The sequence below is a fragment of the Xenopus laevis genome, chromosome 6L (genome assembly GCF_017654675.1).
Source record: "Xenopus laevis strain J_2021 chromosome 6L, Xenopus_laevis_v10.1, whole genome shotgun sequence".
Taxonomy (NCBI): domain Eukaryota; kingdom Metazoa; phylum Chordata; class Amphibia; order Anura; family Pipidae; genus Xenopus; species Xenopus laevis.
In genome coordinates this window covers 66233358-66249722 of record NC_054381.1, presented here as the reverse complement: position 1 = coordinate 66249722, position 16365 = coordinate 66233358, and the positions used below count along the sequence as shown (strand labels likewise).

The following is a 16365-nucleotide window of genomic DNA, read 5'->3' as shown; positions in this document are numbered from 1 at the left end:
CTTGCATTGCCTAGTACAACCCACTACAGCCCCATGTTGTACAAAAGAAAACAAAAACTAAAAATGCTTCCTAGCTTTTGAAGTGTTAACACTCTGTTACTGTTACTCTGACAAGCTTGCAATTTACACCAAAGGGAATGCATTCTTAATAGCATATAGTATAAGATCCAAATCTGAGCTTTTCCAGTTGCAATTTACATACTCTAAACTATCAAACTTTTAGGGACTGTTTATTTTCTCAAGTGTGCATCTCTAAAACTTTTTCTTAAGAATTTGTTATTTCCACAATTAAGGCAAGTTAAGTCAATCATATTTCCAAGATAATGTTCATGGATTACAGGAATATGTTTTAAACTGTTAGTTTTGGTTATAACAGCTCTATTTGCTTGACTCTTAGCAGGATTAGGCCAGCTGCCAAATTATTTCCCATAGGATGAAGACAGCAATGCCTTCTGGACACTAGATGGCGACAGTGACTAATAACAACTTGTAACATACATTCAATTATCTATAAATTAGATAAAGATATTTTGTGTAAGGAAATACATTTATAAAATTAACTGCAGTACTGTTTAGGCATACTCACACATACATTAAAACAAAGATTTAGCTCCCCGAATGTTATTGTTCCAGATTGTAAGCTCTTTTGAGAAGGGCCCTCTATAACTCTTGTATTGGTTATTGTTCATTTTTGCATGTGTTCTTGTATGTTTACCGTATACACCAAATGTTGGCCTGTGTACAGACGCATGGAGCAGATATCGGTGCGAAAAATATCTGCTGTGAGTGTCTGCACAGAGGCTGACTGTATCTGCAAAAATGTAGAAAAATGCCAGCTACAGGGAATAAAAAAATCAGTTACAGAGAATCGAGATGTGCCAATGCAGTGTATGATCCCTTGTACACTGATAAAGCATGAATTTAAATCACCTATATATGTTGTGTATATATATCTATATACTGTATATCTATATAATAAAAACATCCTGGGTGCTTAGAATATTACATATTCATATTATAAAACAAGTTCTACACACACAGGACTTTTGTGAAAAATAAAAATGAAACCTTTTATCCAACATTTCATCTCAAACTCGAGCCTTCAAATAATCCAACATTTTTAAAACGATTTCCTTTTTCTTTGTAATAATAAAACTGTAACTTGTACTTGATCCAAACTAAGATATAATTAATCCTTATAAGAAGCAAAACCTCACTTAATATTAACATGATTTTTTAGTAGACTTAAAGGAGAAGGAATCGCATTTTACACTTAGGGGCACTCCCAAGTGACTACTTTTACTTACCTGACACCCCTTCTATCGACCAACATGGAGAGATCCTCTTCCTGCTTCTTCGGGTCTTTTCGTAGTTGCGCATGTGCAGTAGAGAGGAAAGCCGTACTTTAATGAAAAAGATGGCTATTTCGTTAAATTTGAAAAACTGATGAAGCAGGAAGAGGATCTCTACATGGTGCTTGCTAGAAAAACCTCGGGCCGGTGCGGTTTTCTGCTGATCGGAGCACTGGCCCAGGGTGTCAGGTAAGTAAAAAAAGTCACTTGGGGGTGCCTAAATTTTGGGCACCCCAATTATAAAAAGCTATTCCTTGTCCTTTAAGACATATAGATCCAAATTATGGAAAGACCCCTTATTATCTGGAAATCCCCAGGTCCTGAGTATTCTGGATAACAGATTCCATACCTGTACAAATAAATATGTCTTAAAGCTTTTATAAAACAAATTCTTCCAGTTTTTATCTAGTATAAAAGTATAACTCAAGAATCTGTATAATTATCACAGTTACAGTTTAAGACATTTTGAGACTTCTCTCAAAAAATGTATAGGATTGCCAACGCTCTAACAGTATATTTTTCCAAAGAGATTTGTTTTAACTTTTTAACAAAGCTTCCTGTATAAATGTGTCCCTTCAAAGCACAATCATATAATGCAAAACGAAAAGAAAACTTTAAATGAGTGGCAAATAATGAATGATCCCTTATTAATTGCAATGTTTGTAGAAGTGCACTGAACAAACCAAAGATCCCTTTTTCTACTTAGTTGGTATGTTTTCCTTTCCCAGTTGGTAATACATTAAGAGGCAGTTTGGTTAGAGACAGACGGGAAGCAGACATAGAAGGAGAAATAAAGAAAAAAAACAAAAAGGAAGGAAATAAATAGGTCAGTTAATTCATTTCTAGGGTCCTTGTAAAGTGAATTTCGAACTGTAAATACCATCCCTCCCTGTTGCTAACCATAAGTAAACAGTGTTCTTCTACTTCGTTTACAAAAACAGTTAAGCAATTTTAATATTTATTTATTTAAAAAGTATACTAACCATTGTAAATATCTTTTTACTCTTGAGGAAAAAATATAGTATGTGCAAATAAGTAGGTCCTCTCTGATGTATTGAAGTCATATACAGATAGTATAGGAGGTTTCCATAAATTCAATCTACCAACATATGGTTGAAATAAAATTCTGTCGACCATTAAGAGCAAATTTTGCATATTTGCCTAGAGAAGAACCATGTGAAATTCGAAAGCTTTGCAATTTCAACCATATGTTGATTACTGCATATTTATAGTTATTTACTGTATAATATCATACTGGATCATTTCAGAAAAAGCATTTCATTTGCAAAACATAACTGGCACAGTATCCTTTACGTATATTATTAACATGCATACACAGGAGAGTTATGAAAGTGTTTGTCTCATCTGTAAACTGTACTTGTGGCATATATACAAGTCCCTTTATATTTTGATTTTTGTCTTAAAACAAAAATAAGCAATTTGTGATGCATTTCAAAATAGTTATCAATCCAGACAATCATTCTGTTTGTGTTTATTCCTTACAGACTACAGGTACTTTGTGTTTCTGCAAGGTAATTCCTACGGATTTAAGATGGATTTTCACATTAACTAATGAGCTATTGAATACAATTTAAAAAAAATGTTGTGTTTGGTCATTATAAAAAACCTTAGTAAAAAAAAACTTGCTTACATAGACTTGTTTCTAAGATAGTTGGAAGTTCAATGCCTTTTAAAAGTGTAAAAGTATTCAGACCATTGGCGAATTCTCTCATTTTATCAAATAACAAAGCCTACACTAAACTTGTGGTATTTATTTTTCAAAGCAATAATATTTAAAAGAATCTTGTAATATGTTATTGTTTTAGCTTAATTAAAATCTTTAACATGCTGGTTGTCTAACTTTTTCATTTTCACAAAAGACAAGTGCTAGAATACAGTACAAATACTGTAGCTGCTGAATGCGAAGGATGCTTTGCATTATACTTGGAAAATAGCTGCCTTGCCAATACAAATTGTGTTTTTTTTAAATAAAGCCTTCTCTGATATATTTAACAGTTCAATGAAGTTATATTTAAGAAAATACACAACAATATTAATGTTGCACTTTACACACAGTTGCACTTACCTATTCATGTTGTGAAACCCTGGAGCTACCGGAAAATTGAAGGTGTCAGTAGCTCCATGGCTCTCACAGTAGGAAGTGTGAATAGTCTACATCACTAAATCCCATCTAATGTTTTACAGCTGCATAAAGTCCCTCCAGGCTGGTTCTAGTTTCCACCACTAGTTGCACTGCATCATGGGGGGACATAATTCTGCATGCCATTTTTGCCGGAATGTACAGAATATTGTAAATAAATAAAAGAATTAAACAAGTATTAACCATCTCTTGCTCCCTCTTCCTCTTTTTCTTTGCTCCCTCTATTCATACAGGTATAGGATCTATTATTCGGAATGCTTGGGACAAGGAATTTCTGGATAAGGTACCTCACCATAATTTGGATTGCAACACTTAGGGTTATTTACTCCGTAGCCGAAAATCTGAAAAATTTGTGTTTTTTTAGTATAAAATCAGAATTTAAAAAAAACCACAAATTTTTCAGAATTTATTATCCAAGGATGGAAAATCCGAAAATCGGGGTTGCATATAAGTCAATGGGAGAAGTCCCAAAGATTTTTTTGATCTGCGCTGGGTTTCATTCATAAATATGAAAAAATCTGAGTTTTCAGTTGGAAATTCCGAAAAACCAGCAAAAAAAAAATTTTCAGATTTTTTCCTGCAAACAAAATTTTCGGTAAAGTGTATTAATTAATAAGCCGAAAAAAACCCTTGCAGATTTGGTCTGAGTTTTTTAAGAAAATATTGAGATAAATTTGATATGGACCAGCACTCCAGTTTTCTTCAAATAAAGTTATATAGCATGTTGAAATAACATCTATAACACAGATTTACCGTGCACTCAGGAAATAAGCAAAGTTCGAACACTTGTATTAAATATAAATAAATATATATATATATATATATATATATATATATATATATATATATATATATATATATATATATATATATATATATATTGGTTTTAGACATATGTACAATTGCTGCTGACATTTCCTGCCCATTAAATTTCAGTTTAAATACAATAATGTATCTTTTATATTATAATTTATACAAAATTCCTTTTGATGGTTTAGTCACATAATAATCCAAACAATGAATCTCTCCCTATTGTGATTGTGCTCCCACTGGGGAAGTTTCATGTAAGGTCAATAAACATGAGCGGTGAGTTTTGGTGAGCATTGTCTGCAAATGTTGAATAGACCTAAGTATTCACTCTGCATGATGCCATGTAACTCTCTAAATGCTTTGCATGCCAGACTTCCCAAGGCCTATGGTCCATGAAACAATGGAGCACAAAATCTGTTTTGTAATTCAAGGAGCTTAGTTATGAGTTTAAATGCTGCCTTTTAGCGTATTCTTTTCCATGGTTACGGCTATCAATATGTCATTTTCTTGTCAGGATTTTCTTTGGTTTAGGAAACTTCAAAAGAGAATATTTATGGTTATTACAATTTAAATCTTTTATAATGATATATTGAGTGTGAAAGAACTTTTGTGACTTACTCTATAGGATGCCAGCCTGTGGTTTGCCCTTGGGGCTAGTTAAACATGGGAAAGCAGATCAAGATTTGTGTTACAAATTTAGGTGCCTGAGAATCCTTTATTACAGGCTCCAATATGCAAAGTGAAGAGCCATGTAGCTGTATCTACAAAACAAGTGATTTATGTTACACAATGCAGAGTTTCAAGCTGGGGAGCTGCAGACTGATCATACCTAGGCCAACGCATGTGAAATGCGCAAAGTAGAATAGCATGGCTTTGTATGTATTTTTTTATCATTATGCTTTGAATAAACTTTTTTTGGTTTTATAAATAAGTTTTGAGTCGCAGGATATTTTCTATTTCGTTTTTGCAGACCAAGCATACCAAGTCCAGAGAATAACCTTTACTCCTCAAGGATGTTTTTCACTAATGGAATGCACATAATTTTCTGTTATATATGTGAGTATTAGTTTGAAGCAATGTTTGACCCTCATCATATAGATCAAGCCTTTATGTGTCTTTTGCTGGATCTGCCTTGCATTGTTGAGAGTTTACTGCCTAAAGCTCAAGGTGGAACTTAAAGGATGAGGATCTAAGAAATGCCACACTAAATTACCGAGGGCATTGTTTATTTTCATTACAAACAATAAGAGCTGAATTGTCAGATAAACAGGTAGAAACATTAGAATTCTATCTCTGTCTGACGATTCAGCAGTTTCCACTGGCCGATGCTCAACTGCCTATCAAAAATTGGCCAACAGACGAGCCAATCCAAGTATTATTGGTCAAATTGGTCAGCTTGTCTCCTGCCATACACACACCAAATATGGTACAATATTGTTCATTTTGTACAATAATACCTGTGCATGTATGGCCTCCTTAAGGCTTCTAGAAAGTAAAAACTTCAACCTAATCACTGGAAGATAAATCACCATACCCAAAGCCAACTCTCTGGAAGGAAACAGACAATAGATATGTATATGGTATAGTGTTTTCCTTAATTTTAAGGATACACAGAAGGTTTGATTTCTAATTATCTCATTGTGTGATTATGGTCATAAATGGGTACTTTTACAGAAGGTCACACTTTGATCACTTAAATCTGTATAGATCCCATGTAGAGAAACCCCTTTTCTTATGCATTTCAGCTATAGGACATATAAAATGCTCATAGTGTAAATTTGTATTTATTTAAAACAATTTATGTATAAAATATTTGTCCAATTATCTGTTTTCACCACATTCCTAATATGTGGTTGTAGATTGCTGGTGTATTCCATTCTGCAAGGAGTTCTCCAGTGGGGGCACACTGTATGATGATTGCCTTATGCCTTTCATACTGAGATTTTTCTCAGAGGGTTTGAGGAAGTATTCAAGACAAAATGCGTCAGGATGTGTGTTCCCCTCGATGGAGAATATGCAACAGAGTGGATGAGGCAGTAAAGCAGCCTACATACCTTGAGGTTGAAAAAATAAATTGAAAAACGGAGCTTCTGAATCATAGAAACTTAACCAGTGCTTGATATTTACTCCAAGGAGCCAGAAAGGTATATGGACAAATACTGTGAAAAAGAACTGTTGGAAGTGCTTTAAAATTCCCTGGTTTGTAAGAGTTTGTAAATCTGTCCTAAATGGAAAGTAAACTTTTTTTGCTACAAACAAAAATGTAAACCTGACTTATAACTTGTGAAGCCCTTTGAAGCCTGGCGTTGAAGAGATCAGAAACTATTAAATCACATAAAAACATAATCAGTAATCCAATTTCCAGGAAAACTTCCTAAAATCTCACATGGACCATTCCAGCACAGAACTGCACACAATTTTTCATGCATAGAAAAGTGCCCCAAATGTTCATGAAATGCCTGCCATATTTCAAGTATAATTCAGTTAAGACGTCAGATATCCATACTGTATTTAGCCTGTTTTCTCAACCATAGTCACTTTTCCAATTAAAAATATACTGAGATAAAACAACCTGCAAAAGTAACAGTGCCAGTGTGTAGAAAAATACGAAACTGCAAATAAAGTAACAACATCATTTCATAGATGTCTCAGTGCATTGCATTGCTTTAAGTTTGTTATTCTTTGCACTTTAGCAAAAAGCAAATATTCTGAGAGCTTGGAAGACTGAAATCACACTATAGCATGGTGCAATGTACTTGCAGAGAAGTAAAGCCTGTGTGGTCCATGTGTAACCGAGTCTGCTGATAGCCTATTGACACTGTAACAACAGAAATGTGAACAGGGAATGCTGTAAAAAAGAGTAGGCTAAAAATATATAATCAACAAAATTAAAAGGAATAAAGAAAGTGTCAAGAAATATCAGAGTAAAAAAATTGCTGGCAGTTACAAAGCTATTTGCCATGTGTCATTCTGTCTCGTAAAGTATTTCAGTTTTCAGCACCACTTGAAGCAGTAATAATTTCAGTGTTCCCCTTTATCACCATCTGCAGGGTTTATTTGCATTTGTACAAAATTTCATTTTCTGTATTACAGCAGTATAATAATGCTTTTGTCAGTTCTGTCAAGCTGAAAGGTTAGCTGAAGTGCTCATTACAGAGAATAATATACATGTTATCCATATATAGAAGGTATATACAGTACAGGCAACATGTTGTAAACAGCTTTTCTCATATTAAGCCTTCATGTCTTATAATAAAAAAAAAAGTCACTTGACTGGTTGATCAAATCAGTGTGATATAGAACAGGTACCATTATATTTGGTGCCTTTGTTTAAACGGAACACTAGTGAAAATACGTTCTTGTAAACCACTCTTATCAGAAGCCTGCACTTGACTCTCTATAAAAAATAACTAAAGCTGTAATATTTAGTGGACTAAGATGTACATTAAGTTAATAACTGTGTCATGTTTAAGAGGGTGTTAGGAAAGGTCAGTCAAAGGCCCTGCATTCTGGAGAACTAGTAAGAATTCTCTGTAAAACCAGCACCAGCAGATAAGAGCAATGACAGAACCCAGGCAAATGAAAAAATGTGTAATGTTTCCTATCTACTCTTTTTATGACTGGACCAATATCTACGGAATACATTAGACATACAATATTTACATGGCTTGTCTTGTAAAAAAAAACATATATTTATAACAGGCAACATGAAGTTGAAATAAACATCTAAAGAGATGTGTGGTAAACTCATGCTATCAGCCCAAGAATGTTATGATCCCATACAAAACAGAAAACCAACAACTTTCTGTTCATGTGGCCGGATCTGCAAAAGAAATATAAGTATCTATAATAAAAAAGCAGTCAAATTAGTCAATAGCCCCCACAGGCACAGTCCACCCCAACCTGAATACTGTACTACAAACTACACAGGGGTTATTACAGTATTTAGAGGTATTTTTCAAAGTTTGAAAGGACTGTTCACCAAATTTGTAGGTTTATCCTACATTCATTTACAAAAAATATGCAAAAAATGTTATGCTATGTCATGCAAAACCAAATAACTTGGGTGTAGAAGGATCACAAAATTAAAATTAAATTTTTAAAATAAAAAAAGGGTTTTAAAACATATACCATAAACTTAATGGCCATAGAAAAAACTAAATTAAGACGATGGACCAGTTTAAATGCTTGCCTAATATCCATTTCCCTTTATTTGACCTTTAACCACAAACCATTCTCCATCTATCCACCCCAACCTACCCTGCTCAAGCGTGCATGGCAAAATCTGTCCAATGTTTACACTGTGTACAGAAGCGGATTAGTGCAAAATGCATAATGACATTACGGGGCATATTTATCAAGGGTGGAATTTCGAATTGAAAAAGACCAACCGAAATTAAGTCAAAGTTTTTTTGGACGAATAGGTCAATTTTCGATCGAATAGGTCCGTATTCGGCCAAATTCAAATTGTACAGATCGAAGGAATAGCGCATTAGATCGAATTTGATTCAAAGTTTTTCCCAAAAAAAACTTCAAGTCCATCAATTGACTCCAAATAGGTTCTAGAAGGTCCCCATAGGCTAAAACAGCAATTCGGCATGTTTTAGATGGCGAATGGTCAAAGTCAAATTTTAAAAGAGACAGTACATGATTCAAATTTTGATTTGGAAGCCACAGCTTGCAGAGTATCAGTATGCAAATCGTAATCCTTTTTGTCTGGAATTGCTAATCGAGATCTTAATTAACTGGATAGAAATCCCATTTTTTTACTTAGCACATATGCAATTAGAACTCAATTACATTGCATTGTTATGTAACCACTTACGATGCAAAAACATTTAAGGCATTTATTCCCTTCTGGACGAAATTCGTCTCCTTCTTTATACTGTCGGCCCTCATATATGCAACCTGAAAGAGACAGAGGAAGTGGTTAGAGAAAGAATCATTCAAGTTTTTTTCAGCACAAAAGCCATAAACAGAATCTTTGATCTTTGTTACATTTAGGGGGTTATTTACTAAAACTTTAATTTATCTCCAAGCTAAACCAAAATAACTTAAAAAAGTCGGGTTGGGAAAAAACTCAGTAAAATTAAGCGAAAGCACGAATCGTATGAATTTTTTCAAATTTGACATCCAAATGGCATGTTTTTTTCAGTTTATCACAATAAACCCCCACATTTTTCAGATTATCAGACAAAACCCAATAAAGATCATGATATCTTTGGGGGTTATTTACTAAAATCCGAATTAATCTAATTTTTTTATTAAACAAAGCTATTAAACAAAGCTCGACCAAACTCCCATCCATGATTTTGCCTTCTTTATCATGAAAATAACTCTAATAAATTGGATGGGCCAAAACCCGAATCGGAAAGTGGATTTTAACCTGCTCTTGACCATATTATGTAGTACCATTCATGGGCATGGTTACGGTTTCATTTTAAGCTAATCTTTTATTTTATTTATTTCATGGAATATATATATATATACAGTATATATATATATATATATATACAGTATATATATATATATATATATATATATATATATATATATATATATATATATATATATATATATATATCACTGAAACATTTCTGCAGCTGCGTTTACAAAGATTTTATATCATTCACATAAGTCCCAGCCCTAGTTGATTTTACAGACTAAGATCCTATCACATTCACACACACTACAATTTTGTCAAGAGCCAAATAATCTGCCTGTATGTTTTTTGAGTCTGAGAGGAGACCAAAGTACACAGAAAAAAAACGTATACTACTGTACTACATGTAATAGGTGACCCACTGCAAGTTATTCCCAAAATAATAATAAAAATATGTAAAATAACAAAGGTGAGAGGGATACCACAGAGATGCATCACCTGGACATGTTGGGCAACACAATCCTGACTGTCTAAGTGGATTCTTACAGTGGACTAGGCACTGAACTTCAGATTCCGTAATAACACCCTCCTGTCAAGAAAAACAAATGTGATTTAGTTAACATTTTAATTTTGGTGGCTACTCAAAAATGGCACATCACAGATTTATATTTGTTTGGGTTCAAGACCAAAAAACATTTTGCAGGGTCCCACCCCACAAACATTTTGCAGGGTCCCACCCCACACCCTTGTCTTGGCTGGTAAAACAATTAGTGATATATGAAATATTATAACAGTCCCTGCCTATAATATTCCAAAAGCATGTAACAGAAGAAATTGTCATTTAGACCAAATCTCATCATGACTGCCTTTTGGACTGGCAACCTTCCCATTGCTTCAAGACCCCCTCCCCTGTCCCCTAGTCTGAAAAACGTTATTGGCTTCTCTTTTTCCATCAAAACACAACATTCTACTTTTAATATGAACAGACTCAGACAATGTGTCAAACAAAAGCTTATATAAAGTTTTATATGCTTGCTTTTTACCGAAATGGTGCCAGCCAGTCACTTCAGAAAATAAAGGCCTGTGGCATGGAATTCCCTGAATTGGAACCATTGTTTATTGTTTATTTGTATGCAGACATGTGTCTTTACAGATGGAGATTTAAATGGGAGTGAAGTTTGTGTTTTGACTTACAACAGAGATTACAATTTATCAGCATATTGTCTGATTGCTTGAACAGATTGCCTTTCACACACCTTACATTCTGAAGTAAAATGAGCAGACACAAACATACTCCCTCCTCACTCCACTGGCAGGAGACAAAATGAGACCTGATAATACTGTGTTATTTCTCAGAGTGGAGTCTTTTATCTGTGATTCCAATCTTGATAGTCCTGCAAATGATTAGTTCCTGAGCTACTAGTTGTATGTTTGCAGGAGTCGTGAGCTTGTATTATACCATAACAAGTATACACCATTAGGAAAAGTGAGTTTTCTGCCTGGGCCTGTCCTGAATGGAAGCACTGCTTCACTGGAGAAAGTTTTTATGTCTGATTTAATTATTGTTGGTATTTTGTGAGCTGTAAATTTGGACATTTTTGTGTTTGTCAATCAAGAACATTAAACTGCTGTTAGAAAACTGTGTGGCCTAATACCGGATTCATTGTGCTGGTATGATAATAGTTAATGGTTCTTTTAAGCCCTATGACATACATGCATATACCTGTAGCTGTTTTTGCAGTTCAGTCAGAATCTTCTATAGACATGGAAAGGTGTTTTGACTTCCATGGTGGTCAAAATGCTATTTCTTATCAATTTTAAAATATAATAAAATAATGCTGTGAAAAATTAGCATAAGAAAAAACTCTGCTAAAATCCCCATTGAAAGGGCATTTCCTCAGAGGCTCCAGACATCACTGAAAGCAGCACACTCAGCATTCTTGTGACCTCATTCTAAATAAACAACACCATGTAGCAGTTTGCCTCTATAAGAGTGGTGACAGATGAGGCTACTGGGGGAGATTAGTCGCCCAGCGACAAATCACCTATTCTTTGGATGACTAATCTCACCTAAATGCCTTCCCGACCAGCTAGAATGTACTGTATATCGCCGGCAGGATGGCACTCGGATTTCTTTGGCAAAGTTGCCCGAAGTTCCCTCATGAGGCAAGACTTCATAATCTGATATGAAGGCATATATGGCAGCAGAATGAAAGTGAGAGCAAGGCAATCCCATCCAAGCAGAGAAAAATATATACCGGTAAGGTGTTTTAACATATCTACATAATATATATCTACATGGTAAATGATGGATATACACATTTGCCCTTTTCTCGTATATATTTTGGTAGAAAACTATACATTTGACCTCCCATTGCTCTAAGGGTGTAAAGAGGATTTAATAGCTCAGCATGGGTTGTTTGATTCACATTGGACATTTGTTGTATGGCAAGTCAATGATTTAAGGTGCCCATACATGGAGAGATCCGCTCGTTTGGCGATGTCGCCAAACGAGCGGATCTCCCTCCGATATGCCCACCTTGAGGTGGGCAATATCGGGCTGATCCGATCGTGGGCCCTAGGGCCCAACGATCGGATCCTAGCGAACGCAAACGGGCGGTCGGATCGCGGGACCGCATCAACGAACAGATGCGGCCGCGATCCGACGGGATTTTTAATCCCATCCAATCGAGATTTGGCCGACTTTCGGCCAGATCTCGATCGGTGAAGCCCGTCGGGGGCCCCTATACACAGCCAATAAGCTGCCGACTCGGTCTGTCGGCAGCTTTTATCGGCCCGTGTATGGCCACCTTTACCTACAAGTTCAAGGATTCTTGTGTATAAACATATTCTGAGTACCTAGATCCTTAGGCCAAAGGCAGATGGATTGTTGGCTCCACTGCTCTTAGCCTGAGAGAAGCAGATCTACTCCATGCCCTAGTCCATACAACTGAACCAGTGTGTGAGTGAGTCAGCCCAAACACTTGAAATCAGGCTTTTTCAGGCAGACTGCTGATCCACATCAAGTGGATCTTATGCAGATCAGTGGAGATGGGGCACAAAGAAAATCAGCTTCTCTCAGCCTGAAAACAAAATATGCAGGCTGAGAGCAGTGAAATAGAACTCCAGAACTCTGTCTGCCCTTGTCCTTAGCCCCCAGTATCACTTCATGTTAAAACAAACTATTCCTACTTATTTGTAATCACAGCAGCAATAGATGTTTTAAGCATATTAGTATAAATAATCTCATCCCTTCTTATTACCTGACACTGATGAGTAATGCAAGGCTGTGTGGAGTCTCTCCATTTCATTGAGCTGTTGTAGTGGTTGCCTTGGTAGTTGCAACCTTTAAGAAAGACATAAAAAGTTTGTAAGCATGCCCAATCTTAATAGTGACTGAAGAGTTTAATCACAGGTAAAAAAAAAATGTACTAAGCAAACTGTGCATTTTTTAAAAAAAATCGTTTGAAAGAATCCTGAACACAATATTCAGCTGAATTCTGAACTGAATCCAAGTCACATGGTTTTTAGAGTTCATCCAGTTACTTGGATTCAACAGAATCCAGAATTTGGTGCATCCCTGGCGCAAACAGTATACTGCAAAAACATTCTAAATGTGTCTAGTACTGTATGTCATGTGTTTTTAAAGCAGTATCTTTCCTTCAATATAATAACGAAATATAAAAAACACATTTAACAAAACCATTACACAGCATCTCTGAATGCATCACAAGAATAATCCCTGGTCCTATGCACTTGTAAAGAAGTACTTGGAGATTCATAGAGGTTGGAATATGAATAGGAGAGGGACTAAATGTGAAGATAAGTAACAATAACAATATAATTGCAGAATCACAGAGCAATAATTTTATGGCTGTAGGGGTCAGTGCCCCCCCCCCATTTGAAAGATGGAAAGAGTCAGAAGAGGGAGGCAAATAATTCAAAAACTGTAAAAATAATGAAGACCAAATTACAAGGAAAATTGCATTCTATAACATACTAAAATGTAAACTTTTATCTTTCCAGTATATCAGCTGGATTCGTTTTTTTTCTTGATGAAACAAAACAACAGAGATTTTTTGTATTTACACACTTTTCCTGACAGAACAATATAACCAGTCAATGTTTCTTTTGGGACTAAAAGTCAGGCAAGAGCTTGATTTAAATCCCGAAACCTGCAATCCCTCCTGCAATTTATAGTTCATGGGCTGATTTTCGCAGTACTCAACAAGTTGACAAATTGGTTGATTAGTCAAGCACTGAGCAATTTGCAGACTAATGCTATGGGAAATGTCTACTGTCTATCAGAGTGATCGGCATCAGGGATGACTGGGGCGAGGGGGAATGTTTTTCAGATCAGCTGATAACCCCATACATGTACCAAACACCAACTTTTCTATAAAAACTAAACTAGACATGTGTTCAGTTCACACCTTGAATATTTAGCTTAGAGCATGCTCATTTGCCACACATTGTTACATTGTGACCTTAGCAGCCATATGCAAATAAAGCTGTTTAACCTCATCCTATTGAAACAACTGATAGCATTTACCTTTTTAACTGGGTACTGGAAAATACTAATGTTTCCATAGTTTTATAATATATATATATATATATATATATATATATATATATATATACTGTATATGCAAGGAGCCAAGCTTTCTATAAAGGAGTTCCTTAGAAACTATAAAACAGTAGAAATTCAATGGTAAGTGACAAGGCAGGATTTGTAAAGTTAGTCTAACATGATACTGACACAAAAAAAAACTACTTATCAAAATATCAATGTACATTAAAGGGGCTTTTAAAGGCTGAGTTGTTTTTTAGCCTTCATAATGTTCTGGGTTTTTTTCAGTGGGTTTCGCTCGAAAACTTGATTAATTTGAACGATTCAAGTTTTTTTTTGGCTACAACTCGATCGATTGGAGTATTCACGTTTTTCACTCTGAACTCACTGATTGAAGTTTTTTCCATTCCAGTTTTTTCATAAATTAGAAAACATTTGAGTTGTAAGTTTATTTGAGGTAAGAAAAACCTCAAAAACCTCCCAAACTTGACCTTTGATAAACAACTCCCTAAAAGTAAGACATGTTGATAATTTTTTCGCTGATAGGGCTGCTTGTAAGTAATTGTTACTTGACGTGCCTAAACCTGTTTTGACAGCCTGACTGTCCCTACTCAACCTGAATGTTATAGTATCTGATGTAATAAAAGTGTTAAGTTTGCCCACATCTAGTAAGCCATGCTACTAATAAAATACTGTATGTGTTTTCAAACAGCTGATCAGTAAATGCTACCTACTGATTGGTTGATATGGGTTACTATCAGACAAGCAGAAACTCAAGACCACTTATTTCATTATTTTCTAAAACTGTGCAGAAATACAGTCAGACATCATTGATGCATGGGGGGATCTCAATATATTTATTAGACAAAAACAATGTGAAATCTACTGTGTGCAGATTTGCTTTCATATTCTTGATTTCTGTCTATTACAGTGTGTAACCGATTCCCTTGTAGCTCCCATATATTTAAAAAATCATTCATATTGAATGGTCCTTAAAAATGGCCCTTTAGGAGCAAACTATTATAAATATAATGATTGCAACATATTTATAACTTCTGCCCCTAGATTGTAAACTTGACTGACAAGGCCCTCTAGCCACAGGCCTTATTTGTTTATTCTTGTTCAATTGTTTCTTCTTGATTTGTTTCTGTTTGTCATACTGTTTGTATTTTCACCCAATTCGCTGAATAGTACCAGAGGCATGTGGGCTTTCCAAAAAAAAAAATACCACATGCCTCTGGTACTATTCAGCGAATAGGGTGATAATGACAAACAGAAACAAATCAAGAAGAAACAATGGAACAAGAATAAACAATATAATATATATATATATATATATATATATATATATATATATATATATATATATATATATATATATATATATATATATATATATATATATATAATATTGCAGAGTTTATCTAGTAGAAGGGGGGTTACATTTAGTTCATGGAAGTGACTTATGAAATTGATTAACATTTTCAGACTCCAGAACCATTACTGAAGATGTAGGTTTCACTTTAGTATGTTAAAGCCTCCGGTTATATATGATACTGAAGTCCCATGTGCATACCTATGTAAATGAATAACCTAATGCAACTCTGTCTTTGGACACCAGAGCTTAATTTATCTTGCCTTCTACCACAAAACTAACCTAATCCCAGTATAAATGTATATTTAATGACAGCTTACTCACTTACTCAGCTCACTGAATAAGCAGCGCATGTTTTGTGGGTTAATTATGGGACCAGTCATGGTCCAAGTCTGACTTCAGTCAGCCATATTTTAGTTGATTACATCACTGTACCTGGATTTCACTTTGGCAATTACTGAGTTTGCGTATGCCAAGATTAACATGTGTTTATGAGTCTGACTAATAGTGAATGTTGATATGTGACACTGTGGTGTATATGTTCACTGTTTGTACATCACACAGATAACATCTACTCATAGGTGTCCTTAATTTGATTTGATTGATTTGTAACCAGGGTCTACATCATTATTATTTTCTATTTTTAGTGTACCAAGCTTTAATTACAACAGCAGTTTTAAAGCCACTTGATGGATACTGCAGATACATATGCTT

At 34.9% G+C, this 16365-nt stretch overlaps 1 protein-coding gene across 6 annotated transcripts in view; it reads right to left on the bottom strand.

Moving 5' to 3' along the window:
• The window catches only part of bmper.L (BMP binding endothelial regulator L homeolog), a 148675-nt gene that overhangs the window by 88695 nt on the left and 43615 nt on the right, over positions 1-16365 (bottom strand). For all 6 annotated transcript variants that reach the window (XR_005961723.1, XM_018266679.2, XM_041565563.1 and 3 more), the window contains 3 exon segments: positions 12970-13052; positions 10205-10295; positions 9149-9231 (listed from right to left, as the gene is read on the bottom strand). Coding sequence is in view for 5 of the 6 variants with exons in the window: in XM_018266679.2 (XP_018122168.1) it covers positions 9149-9231; positions 10205-10295; positions 12970-13052 (257 nt within the window). In the remaining variant the exon portion in view is untranslated.